At 36.0% G+C, this 13,152-nt stretch overlaps 2 protein-coding genes across 2 annotated transcripts; both read right to left on the reverse strand.

Moving 5' to 3' along the window:
* Positions 1 to 3,408: 3,408 nt before the first annotated feature.
* On the reverse strand, positions 3,409 to 3,958 carry LOC139889992 (uncharacterized). Its single transcript, XM_071872902.1, has 2 exons — positions 3,581 to 3,958; positions 3,409 to 3,462 (listed from the first exon to the last, which is right to left on the reverse strand). Exons 1-2 carry the CDS (start codon positions 3,956 to 3,958, stop codon positions 3,409 to 3,411), a joined length of 432 nt encoding a protein of 143 aa, XP_071729003.1.
* Positions 3,959 to 3,963: 5 nt separating this feature from the next.
* LOC139889999 (uncharacterized) lies at positions 3,964 to 11,643 on the reverse strand. The gene is made up of 10 exons (XM_071872910.1): positions 11,124 to 11,643; positions 10,357 to 10,478; positions 9,319 to 9,553; positions 9,159 to 9,210; positions 8,360 to 8,388; positions 8,004 to 8,252; positions 7,859 to 7,957; positions 6,301 to 7,656; positions 5,335 to 6,229; positions 3,964 to 5,251 (listed from the first exon to the last, which is right to left on the reverse strand). The coding sequence occupies exons 1-10, from the start codon at positions 11,641 to 11,643 to the stop codon at positions 3,964 to 3,966; spliced, it is 4,845 nt and encodes a 1,614-aa protein (XP_071729011.1).
* Between the last annotated feature and the right edge of the window lie 1,509 nt (positions 11,644 to 13,152).

The following is a 13,152-nucleotide window of genomic DNA, read 5'->3' on the forward strand; positions in this document are numbered from 1 at the left end:
TACTGTTTGGCTCCAATAACCCGGTCCACGTACAAATCTAACTATTACTACGAACCAGAAAATTTTGATGTCTATCAATTTAACCACTTAAAACAATTTTTTCGTTTGAAATTTAAAGAAATATTAGATAAGAAATAGAGAAAATTCTAAGTCCTAAAAACTAGAATGTCGAGAAATAAGAAAGAAAAAGAGCGCGTTGAAAAACGTCGAAAAATAAAAGATTGAAAAATAATAGGCGTCGCAAAATAAAAATAAGAAAGTAGCGTGTCGAAACTTAAAAAGGCACTAAAAACTAAAAATTAACAGTTGCGTCTAAAAATATTAAAGCTTAATAGAAAAACTATATCCCAAATGGCAATATCTTAAAAAGGAACTAAAAATTAAAAACGGCATCGCAAAATTCTAAAGCACCTAAATCTTAGTCTAAAGAAAAAGCACTTAAGGGATTTTACGGCAAAGCCTAAAAATCTAGAAGTAAAAATAACTATGGCAAAAACTATGTCTAAAAACTAAATATAAGCGAAAAATACAAAAATTACGCTAAAACAATTAAAAAGGGACAAAATATAAAAATATACTAAAAGTTGTAAAAAGTACAATTTTTATAAATATATTATTTTTATATTATTTATTTAATAAAACTATTAATTTTATAAATTAATTAAATTAATTTAGACTTAAAATACAAATTAAATAAAAAAAACTAAATTAACTAATTAAATAATCTAAACCTAATTAGGGTTTAAATTAAATTATAATAATAATAATTACCCCGTAATGATTACAGAATTAGGGTTGTTTGTGTGGCCTGTCAGAAGACCTCCGCGAGTGCGGATAGTCCCAGTTCAAAACCTCCGCGAGTCGCGGAGGGTTCAATTTCAGCTCAAAAGGGGTCGATTTTTACAGGTTCATTTTTTTTCTTTTTATTTTTTTATGTTTTTCTGTTTTAACAAATATATATAAAATATAAATATAACTAAATATTTTTATAAAACAATAAAATACTTATTTTTAAACTCAAAAGTAAAAATACTTTTTTTTAAAAAAAATTTTATATATTTTTTAACAAACTCTTTTTGTATTTTTATATTTTTATATTTTAAAAACTTATATTTTTATATGAAGGACTTAATAAAAGCTTTTACAAAATTATATTATTATTATTTTTTTTTATATCATTAGCGTTGCGCTTTCGGCGTTTAAGTTCCCCGGCAGCGGCGCCAAAAATACTTGATGTCGTGCGAGGTGTACGTGAAATACTATATATTTTTGATACGAAAAGCGATACAAATTACACAAGTTTTAATTATTTATTTATAGAGTGGGATATACCTAAACCTTGCTACAACACTATAGGCAGTGTACCTAATCGTAGAGTAGTGTAGTTTTTAGTAAGTCTGGTTCGTACCACAAGGAATCTTTTAAACAAGCTTAACGCTATATATTTAAAAACTATATTTGTAAAAATACAAAAATATATGTAAGTAGTATTATTATTATAAAAGGGGGTTTTTACCGTTTAATGACCGGTTTGTCGATTTTTAAAACTTTAGTCGCAGTTAAAACCTAATGTAAAATATTAAAAATAAATACAACTTAATTTAAAGCATAAAGTAAATAACGATAATGAAATTGCGATAAATAAAAGTGCAATTAAATACAATGACAATAAATAAAAGTGCGATAATTAGAAGTGCAATTAAATATGAAAATAAAGAAATTATGCTTATTTAAACTTCCGTAATCATGATGTTTGACATTTTGATTTTTAGTTTTATGCCCATGGGTTAATTGTCATTTGTCCTGGATTATTTAATATGTCCGTCTGGTTTTTGTCCATAACAGTCCATCAGTCATAAATATAAAGTGCGAGTGTCCTCGTCAAATTATCCTTATACCCGAAGTCAAATATTCCAACTAATTGGGGACTTAAACTGTAACAAGGTCTTAATACTTTGTTTAATAATTACACCAGGATATCGACTGCGTGTAACCCAAGGTTTTAATACTTTGTTATTAATTATGCCAAGTGTCCTTGTACATAATTTCATCCCTGTTTTAATAATTCCATAGACTATTAATCCATTCCCGTGTCCGGTTAAATGAACGATTATTCGTACATATAAATATCCCGCCCATCGTGTCCGATTGAGTGTATATGTTTATTTATAGGTACGTCCAATTGTAAATCTGTATATTAAAATTAACAAACTATCATTTAGTTAAACAAATATAAAGCCCATTAATAGCCCATAGTCTAATTTCCACAAGTGTCGTTCTTTTGTCCAAACCCCAATTATGGTACAAGGCCCAATTACCCAATTTTAGTATTTAGCCCAACATCATGATTACTTCGTTTTAAATAAGCATAATAATAACTTAGCTACGAGACATTAATGTAAAAAGGTTGAACATAACTTACAATGATTAAAAATAGCGTAGCGTTACACGAACAGAATTTCGACTTACACCCTTACAACATTCGCGAGTGTGGTGGTTGTTGCCTTTATAAGCTCCGTGAGTGCGGAGCAGTGGAATCCAGCTCACACAAGTTTGGATCTTAGTCTGCCGACGGATTTTATTATATAAATATAATATAAATATATAATTTATATAATTAATTATATATTATATTATATTTATATACATAATTAATTTGTAACTTTCGGTCCGTTGCGTCGAGCGTTGAGAGTTGACTTTGGTCCCGGTTCTGGATTTTCGAACGTCCTTTCGTATAATTTAATATCTTGTACTTTGCGTTTTGCGGCTTGTACTCTTGTAATTTTGAGACGTTTCTCATCAATAATTGGAACCTCTTTGCTTGTACTTTGTACTTTTTAGCTTTTTGGTCGTTTGCGTCTTCAATTTGTCGAATCTGCCTTTTGTCTTCACCTTTTAATATTTAAACGAATATTCCTTGTAAATAGGACAACTGCAACTAAAAGCTTGTCTTTCTTGAGGGATAATGCTATGAAATATATGTTCGTTTTTAGCATTATCAGTAGCTCTACAGGATTATACATAAAAATGTCAGGCACACTTTTTAAATGAAGCTCAAAAAATAGTGGTCTAAAGGGTTGATGAAAGAATACCATCTCATCGATTAGCATGCAGCAGTACCCATTTGGTGCTTGAGTGTAAAAATTGTAAGTTACCCACTTTCGGTAAATTCTTGCAGCGATAGTCCTATTTCTATCGCATGCTACAAGTTGTGCCAACGCTGTAATCTGTGCCATACTGTCAAACCCAAAAGAAAAAAATATTATAATTCCAAAAAAACTATTTACTATATACATAATGTTCTTGTAGATTTGTTATTGTAATCGATAGTATGAGCAACCGTAGTTGCATCGAAGTCAGCTATTGTGGAAAGGAAATTTGTGTACACGATATTTTTGTGACGTTTTCCTATTGGCCTTCATGTTGTCTAATCATTATTCTCAAACCGTCTAGTGATGTAGTCTGTGAGAGTGCAACATACAGTTGTCCATGGCCAAAAATTGGTTTAGGTAGATAAACGCCTATTTTGTTCAGCGACTGGCCCTGGCTCTTATTTATGGTCATTGCATATGAAACTTACAGTGGGAACTGCTGCCTTTTTAAAACATAAGGTAATGTTGGTTCTTTGTGGATGAGGTTCATCCTCGGGAAGAAGATTTTTTTCACCAACCCTTGTGCCCGTGATAATCTTCGCTTCATCTGCTTTTGTTAGGAGCTGAGTTACTATCATCCTGGTACCATTACAGAGGCCACCTGCAACTCTAATATTCCGCAACAAAATAGCTGGCACCCTTATTTTTAGCTCGAGCAGGTGTGGTGGCAGGCCAGGGTAATTTAGCGTGTTCAAGCATTCTGTTAGATATAATAGTTCCGACTCGCCACCGTCATTCCCTTGCGGTGTAGCAATATCATAACTTGCGTAGGTTGTAACAGGGCCACCAACCATATCAACCACCATCTTATTTATGGTGTCTGCTGCATCATTTTTGGGGCAAACAATCGCTTTTTGTTGTAACTCTGCAGCACTTGGATTCTGTAACGTTTCTGGGGGTAGATAAACGAAATTAGATTCGCCAATCCATTATCATCATCTGCAACACAGTAGGTGTCAGGAATTTGTACCCAACTACTATTAACCGGGTCTTCTAAATCATGTGTCCCAACCTCGCCATTCCCAATATCCAGTAACCAGGCTGAGAAAGCAGTGTTTCTCTCCTTTTCCAATGGCGTCAGCCCTGGCTGCATTAAGCGCATATTTTCAGTAAGAACAAACACCTTGAATTCCTGCCACAAATATGAAGATGTAATGTAAGAACGGACTATAGTCAATTTATTTCCTTTTTTATGAACGGGTAATGTTTGTTTAAAGTCACCACCGAGAATCATAGACTTACCTCCGAATGGCGAGTTTTTGTTACCAAGAATGTCTCGCAGACTGCGATCAAGAGCTTCGAAGCATCGCTTATTATTCATTAGTGCCTCATCCCACACAATAAGATTTGTGCTTTCAAGTAGTTTTGCCATTTGTGTGTTTTTGTTTATATTGCACATCAACTCATCGGTAAGGTCAATAGGGAGTTTGAATAGAGAGTGAGCAGTTCTGCCTGAAGGCAGTAATAAAGATGTGATTCCGGACGATGCCACAGCAAGAACAATCTTTCCCTTGGCCCTTAGACACGTGATTATGGCCTTCCATAAGAATGTCTTACCGGTGCCACCATGACCATAAACGAACACAAGCTCTGTCCTGTTGTTTGAGGAAGAATCACGTATCAGTTTGTAGATTCTTCTCTGCTTCACATTCATCCTAGATTCTAGATGGATCAGCTCCTCATTAAGCGATTCACGATCGTGGTTTCTCTCATCCATGATCAAATGGTTTGCAAGATCTAGTAGAAGGTCATCTGGCAGAGATGGCAATGCGAAGTCGCTGAGTGTCTTTCCACACTGGTTTAGGCGGATTTCAACCTCATAAAGAACATAATTATGAAGGTCATCTCTGTTTATGTGCAGCTTCGCCATCTTCAGAGAGGCGGCTGCTCGCAAAGGTATGTCGTCAGACATCATTTCCCACTGCTTTTCCCAAAGAGCAAGCAGATTTGAGACTTCAGAATACACCAGGATGTGTGCAAAAAGCGACCGCAACTGAGAAGCAGTAGCGGATGCCGATGCTTCCTCTAGTGTTATAGTCCATTCTTTATCATCACCAAGAAGCCCAGCGGCCTCGCAAGCAGAACGGTATGTCTGGTATCTACAAAGCTTGTGCACCCCTTTTGATGGCACAAAAGCATTCTTAGGAAAAAAGCCTCTCCGAATGAGGGATATATGTATGACATCCTTCCAATCGAAGACTTATTAATATTCGCCCTACGTTTCCAGCTTTTCTGTGCTTGATACCAAACAAATTCAGATGGGAAATCCAAATAAGCCAGGTGCCTGCCAGCCGAAGAAGAGGCGTTATAACATAGCCACTCAGTCAAAGTAGTTTTCTTCTTTTCTGTGTTTTCGACAATTTCTTGAAGCGATTGCTTGCCACGGAACTTCATAAGCTGCATATTCTCTAAATGGATAGACAAGATCTGAACTGCCAGCTCACGATGATGAATTGGGAAGTTAAAATTACGCCAGCAAGCCTCGTGCGGGCAAATGAACCGGGCATCTATAAAATTATGAACTTCATCTACTGGTTGAGAGACCTGTGGCCTCACACGGCTGTTACTACCAACTGGTTTGGATATGCGAGCAGCATTGCGATCGGTACCCTTTGAAATGTACTTGAACATGTATTTGATCAGGGTTGTTGATCCACAGCACTCAACATTTATATGAGCTTGGAAAGTCATACAAAGTATTCTGTTGTAAGGAACTACATAGCTGTTATCGAGATGGACCCCGGAACGCGTTGTATACACACCAGTATTACGCCTTCGGTAGTGTGCACGGCCATCAGCATCAAAGAAGGTTTTGTCGTTGTATTTTTTTGGGAATTTTTTTATGCAAGTGGGCCCTTCCATGCACGATGCACGTAAGTTGGGAATGCCACAGGGCCCATGCATCATAGTCGCGGAGACCACCGCGTAACCAGCGAGGTCAGTTCTCGGGTCAGGAAGTTCAGCAGATATGTAATCATCTATTCTTTCGTTTATAGGTGATGAGGCTGAGGAATACAACCACAACAATATGTGACAATGGGGCAACCCTCTTTTCTGGAACTCAATGGTATACAGAACTGCAAAAATTGCATAAAAATTACGTTAGTATCGATAAAAAAAAAGATATAAACAGCAGTTGTAGAATTACCTCCTCTAAATTCACCCAGTGGTTTCCCGTCTTTTAAAAAAGTAACAAATTGTTTGACTTTGAAGCGGAATACTCTCGCGACAATATCAGCACGGTCTGATGCAGTAAGCAGAGGAAAAGGCTGCAGATATCGAGCTATTTCTGGCCACCTAACATTGCAAGTAAAAGTGACAAAGAACTGCTGATTCCCAAAAACACGACAAATCGCCAGGGCGTCAAGATAGTGGCTGTACATATAACAGGGACCACCAGTGAACGAAGCTGGGAGGATAGTTCTACTACCCGTGTCTGAACCGGTCTGATCACCCCTGCTAATGGCGTCGTACAAACCCGAGAGGTAATCTTTCCTGATGTCTTTCTGTTTCTTCCTAATGTAATCCATCCGATCTAATTCAATACTGTAATACACCGTGATAACGTACTGCTGAAAGAGTCGCTCGAGCCTCATCATGAGACTGTAAGAATTTAGCCTATCATGAAGTTGGTAGCAATAGAACATATTCATCGTCATTTTTCGAACCCGGCTACCAGTGGAACCTGGAGCATCAACTAACTTTAAACCAGGATGGAAGCCTGGTTCGCCAAAAAAGAACATCAATGGGAATTGTAGCGACATATACGACGGATGAAGTTTGTTAACTCGCTTTGGGTACTCAGACCTTGGGTGGATTATTACATCGTAATCCGAAAGTGCCTGCGGACCAGTATCAAAGACAATAGCCCCTATTGCACCAGAAGTAGGAAGGCTATGTTGTTTTGATCCGGCAACACTGAACAACCGAATGTTGAAAGTTGGTATCTCAGCAGCATTACATTTATCTCTGGCCGTCCGGAACAGCCTTAAAAGTTCATTATGCGAATCGAGCAACAGAATAAGTCTGCGAATAATATCTTCACAGATGCGATCTGAATTCCCGCCACCAAAATGGGACATTCTGTTTTCAACTTCACTGTCCGTATCGTAGATGTAAAGCTGCAGGAATCGTGGACGTGTTCCCGGTTGAGGGCATAGGGAACCAATCCAGTGGTAAATCCGCCCCGAAACTTTGAAAACATACGGAGACCGGCCGTCATTTATGGTCTCATCAGTGCGCGCGCCGAAAGAGGTCATACTGAACATTCGATTGTAAGCACGGATGTTATCCATTAAACTGCTTGTTTCTAAAAGCCCCTTCAAAGCGCCCGGAGGTTCTTCATAAGCCGGTAACCGGACACGCCTATTTTCACAGCAACAGTGATAGTGGATTTTTTTGTCCTTGAAGGTTTTTTTTATACGTTTGTCATGCCAAAAAAGGGCTCCACAATGGCTACAGACGTATGTGCAATCACCGCAGTCACGATACAGAGGATAGAAAGCTGAAAAAGTGAAAAAACAATTAAGACAAAAAATACAACGACCGCAATACGGCTTTAAAGATACCAAAAAAAGGAAGAAACAACAGGGTAAGAATAGCAAAGATACGACAATGTTGGCAAAGTATGCATAAAAGTACTTGTTAGAGAACTTCTAGAGATACACAAAAAAATACCAATGAATACATTTAGGAACATACAACACCTGAAGAATCGAAAGCCGCAGAAAAACTATATATGGGTGTAACTCCATGCTGAAGTAATGTAGCAGCTAACTGTAGGGTGTGCCTGGAATCAACGATGCCTGGTAAAAAAGGAAATTTACAAAATTACAAATAAGACCTAAAAACAGGCAACTGTCACAGCAAAAAGAGAACCCAAATTTATAACACTCCCAAACATACCTAAAGTAGTATTATAAGTTGCCGATGACGATGCTTCCAAATTACACCTACGCAGGAATTCCCGCCTTGTCGTTTGGTGTACGAAGACTACATCATCGGGTGCATCTGTTTTGTCATCCTTTTTTTTTCTTTTTCGTGCAGCTCTCACCATTATAATCAGCAACACAATTATGAAGACAAAAAAAATTAACAGCACTATAGAGACGAAGCATTGCATCAACAAACGGCAGCACATACTATCGAAGGAACAACATAGACCAAAGTAACAACATATTTAATAACAAAAAAAACAAAGAAATTACCTGGAACGATGATCTGCAAATGCGCGAGCCTGAATTTAAGACAATCATTTTTAAAGATGTTAATATGAATTAATAAACCCTATAAATAACAAATTTATGCTAACTATTTCCACCAATATGTACATAATATGTTGTTTGCAAACTAAAGTGCAGGAAGGGCTAAATAACAATTTTATATTAACTAAATAACAAATTCATGTTAACTATTCATACTAATTTGCACATAATGGTGCTATTTTTAACTGATGTTGTTCAGGATTTCTGCAATGGAAGTTAAAAAAACACAAACATGATCACCAAAAAAAGGATCAATAGAAGTTAAGTACAATAAACTATTTCACACACCATAATATAATGGTGCTATTTTTAATGGATGTTGTTCAGGATTTCTGCAATAGAAGTTAAAAAAAAAAAATACAAACATGCTGACCAAAAACAGGTTAGGATTTCTGCAATGGAAGTTAAAAAAACACAAACATGATCACCAAAAAAAGGACCAATGGGAGTTAAGTACAACAAACTATTTCACACACCATAATTCTAAAGGTTCAAAAAAATTAACATAAGCATAGCAAGTTGAACAGGTTGTAAATCATGTGATGGAAGTTAAAAAAACACAAACATGATCACCAAAAAGAGGATCAATGAGAGTTAAGTACAACAAACTATTTCACACACCGTAATTCAAAAGGTTCAAAACAATTAACATAAACATAGCAAGTTGAAGAGGTTGTAAATCATGTGCGTTCGAATCATACAAATTGAACCTATTATCAACATGAAATAGAATACCAAATACCTGTGCTGGTAAACCGAAGAGAGAAAATAGAGCTTGCCTTGCGATAGAAAATCTGGAATCAGAGTTCGAATTGGAGAAAAAAATAGAGTTGTAAACAAAGAAGCATGCTACTCATTAAGGTCGGGGTGTCTAAGGTATGGAGAGTTTGGGGCAACAATACCTGTTTGTACAGATGATGAAGCAACCCCTCGTTTTCTCTTTTTTAAATAATATTTCCGGCTTGGACCGTTCAGCACTACCCTCCCGGTTCGCATATTTGGCCGGTCGAAAAATGGTGCAAATGGTGAGCAGTAACAATCAGCACACGTGGACGAATGGGAAGGCTCTAAAAATGGTGCAAATCGTGAGCAGTAACAATCTGCACACGTGGACCAATGGGAAGGCGTAGATTTCGGCTGTTATTAGTATGTGGGTAATATTTAATATACTATATACTACATATACTATACACTATATATATAGTATAAATTAGTTATGATTTATTATTTGAAAACTCAAGACTTTATTTAATTAATAACCTCTAGAATTTTATATTGAAACAATAAACTGTTATGTTGGCCAATAATGTGGTTTTCATTATATACGAACGTCAGATTGATAGGGTATATATATAGCTATATTTTATATTAGCAAAATCGACAACCAACAAAGGAAACAGATATAAATGGTTTGGTTCACTTCACATACAGATTGCCAAGTTTTGATCTCTGGCGTTTGGAGATTATTTATATAAATGGCTGCTTTTGGGTAATTCCTTTAAAGTTTCTTTGTTGCATAGTTCATGGAAGTCGTGGGGTTCCGGAGACTGATGGATCGTTGACATTGGTTGGTGTGTGGTGGGTTGGTGTCTATTAGGTTTTAGGCCCGTTTATAGTATAAATTTGACTTTGGAAACCGGTTTTTAATAAATAAAAAAAATAAGTTTCTATTCTTGACGATAGAAATCTGTTTTAATAAAAACCGGTTTCTATTCTTAGATTTTTTAGAAAATAAATTACAGATCTGAACTATAATCTAAAACATCATTGCCATCACCAAGAATTACAATATATGAAATATAAACTGAAACATAAACTAAAACATTATTGCCATCAACAATAATTAAAAAATATGAAATATAATCTGAAACATAAACTTAAACATTATTGTCATCACCAAAAATTACAAAATAGATATAATCTAAGAGTAGTAGTAATGCCATTGTCATAGTCGCGTTCCCACTAGCAAACTTCAAAGTAGGATTGCACGCAGCTGCTTCATCAATCAAATTAACTATTAACTTGTTCTCGGCCAAGGTGAACGAATCCATATTTGTTAAATCTGTATCATTCAGTTTATACAAGAATGTATTAGTTACAGTGTCATTTATAACCTACTTGTTGAAATACCTGAACATACCTTTTATGCTCAATTGAATGAACGAATTCATATGGGGGTTTCATTTTCCTTTTGTGTAGTAGTTTTTTTTTTTTTAACGGCCAAATAATAAATTTATTGATTAAACGCTCCCTAGCAAGGCGATAAGAGAAAAATTACAACGGGACTATAAGCCATAAGTTCCAATTAGAAACTACATGACTTCTTTTTTTAAGCCATCTAAAAGAACAAGTTCTAATTACACCAAATAAATTAACTCTACTACAAAAAGACTTATTAAAAACGATGTCGTTCCGAAATCTCCAAATAACCCACATGAGAGTAACCGCTATGATAGTAATCTGATGTTTCGATGTGGTACAGATAGGAGAATCCTCGATCCACCTATAGAATTCTTCCCAATATGTAAACGAAGGCAAGTTGCAATCGATCCAAATACGAGTAGTACGCCAGATTTCTAAAGCCAAATTGCAAGTAAAGAACAAGTGATCCCGATGTTCAACTCCATTATTACAAACCAGACAAACAATGGAGTTTATATCCAAACCTTTCGCGGATAGATTCAAACAAAGAGGTAAAGCATTTAACTTGAATCGCCACAAAAAATATTAACATTCTTTGGAAGAGTATTGTACCAAACAGTTTTAATTGTAGAAGCAGGTAACATATTTCGATCCATTTCTTCCCTTGCTAACTTTACCGAGAATATATTATCAGAAGATAAAGTGCAGGACCACCTATCTTCGCAATCTTGTAGCTGCATATTCTGAAGTTCTTCACAAAGGGAGGAAAGCAATACGTTGTTTCTGCCGCCTAGATTAGAGCGAGACCATGACCACTGCCAAGTAGAATTAACAAGTTTTTGTGCAAGGACATCAAATTTGTTGGTATCTAGATGGTAAAGGCGATTAAAACGGCTAGCTAAGCAAGAGTTACCTGACCAATGATCGTGCCAGAATCGAATTGAAAGACCGTTACCAACCTGGATTTTAAACGTATTGGAAGGAAGAAGCTGGTCCACAAAAATAGTGTTGCAAGTGTCTATAATGCTAGACCACATACTAGAGCCTGAGGTGACTTCAAATGAACCACCATGAATAGCTTTCATCAGTTTAACCCAAAGTCATTCGGATTAGAAATGTACCTCCATCGCCATTTAACAATCAAGGCTAAATTAAATGCTTATAAGCTCCCGACATTAAGACCACCGTTTTCAAAAGAAGATAACACGTTGTCCCATTTAATCTAAGCTATTTTCTTTAATTCAATATTACCACCCCAAAAGAATCTAGAACAGATCGACTCTAGACGTTTAATGATAGTCACCGCACATTTAAAAACTGACATCCAATAAAGACTGAGACTACTCATCACATATTTAAGGAGAGTAAGCCTTCCACCTGACGATAATAAGTTCGATTTCCAAGAAGCGAGTTTGGATTGGAACTTATTAATTAATGTATCCCAACTAGCAACCCGTTTCATATTCATGCCGATAGGAATACCAAGATATTTAGTAGGAAACGATTCAGGACTACAAAAAGTTATTTTTGAATAGTTCGTAAGGTATATACATATAAGCATACTTGTTGAAGTGTGCATCACTTTGTAAAGTGATCTTTTTAAAATTCTATTTTTTGACAAAAGGAAAAGAAACAAAGGAAACAAATTACTATGTGTTGTTTTTGCAAGAGAACCATAAAACATAGGCTAAATAACACTATTATACAATTTTTGTTGTGATATATGATTATTTATTTATTGGTCTTGTTGGTTTTAGGGGTTTAGATCTATTGTTGTATTGTAGTTTTAGGAGTTATAGCGATTTTTGGAAATGATGTTGAGTTATGTTTGGAAGATTTGGTGTCTCGATTGGCTTTGGGTGTTGGACCACTTTTCTTTCTCGCTGAAGCATTACTCAGTACGGATGCATTGTGAGAAATCTTGTTTCTTCCACACATGCCTTGTCATCCTGTGCGTGTTTCCCAATGAGTTCCTATCCTTCATCGGTGGTACCATACATTCCCTAATATGTATTGTCCTTTGGGATGTTCATCCTCTTGAGGTCTTAAATGGATTGTCCTTTATTACTGCGAGTTTTTAATTGTCGGGCTTCATCTAGCATTGGAGTTCGACTGATTCTATGTCTTTAAAATGGTATTCACCCATATTTCCTGTGTAGATGTACGGTAGGGTGACGACTTGAAGGTTATTGTGATTCTCTTAGTTTTAGGGCTGGATTCTAGCTCATCGTTTACAAACACCATTAGTGTTACATTAAAAAACATCTATCAAAATAAATTAATTATAGACATTAGAGTTCTATTGTAGTGTCAAACATATCATATACAAAATAAAGCTTCCCCTTTTCAAAGCATTCAAAACCTCTAACCTGCAGGGAAAGATATGTGGGGAATTAGTGCACCGCTAAATAAATAGGATATCCAGAAAAATATTACTATACATTCACAAACCTAGCTTCTATAAAAAAACAATAACACACATATATAGTATCTCACAAGAGGAACGACGGCCTGGTCGGGCCTACAACTACTAGCTGATCGGGCTAGAATTTACCACTAGTTCCTGCTACTGACTCTTTAGTCTAGTCTTCATA

The sequence above is a fragment of the Rutidosis leptorrhynchoides genome, chromosome 1 (assembly GCF_046630445.1).
Source record: "Rutidosis leptorrhynchoides isolate AG116_Rl617_1_P2 chromosome 1, CSIRO_AGI_Rlap_v1, whole genome shotgun sequence".
In the NCBI taxonomy this organism is placed as follows: domain Eukaryota; kingdom Viridiplantae; phylum Streptophyta; class Magnoliopsida; order Asterales; family Asteraceae; genus Rutidosis; species Rutidosis leptorrhynchoides.

Coding starts and splice junctions, on each gene's coding strand:
- LOC139889992 (XM_071872902.1), bottom strand. CDS start 3,958: ATGGTGGTTGATATGGTTGGTGGCCCTGTTACAACCTACGCAAGTTAT. Junction 3,463..3,580: donor AAAAGGCAGCAGTTCCCACT/GTAAGTTTCATA, acceptor GCACTCTCACAG/ACTACATCACTAGACGGTTT.
- LOC139889999 (XM_071872910.1), bottom strand. CDS start 11,643: ATGAAAGCTATTCATGGTGGTTCATTTGAAGTCACCTCAGGCTCTAGT. Junction 9,554..10,356: donor GGAACGCGACTATGACAATG/GCATTACTACTA, acceptor TACTAATAACAG/CCGAAATCTACGCCTTCCCA. Junction 8,253..8,359: donor TTTGCAGATCATCGTTCCAG/GTAATTTCTTTG, acceptor TCGTCTCTATAG/TGCTGTTAATTTTTTTTGTC.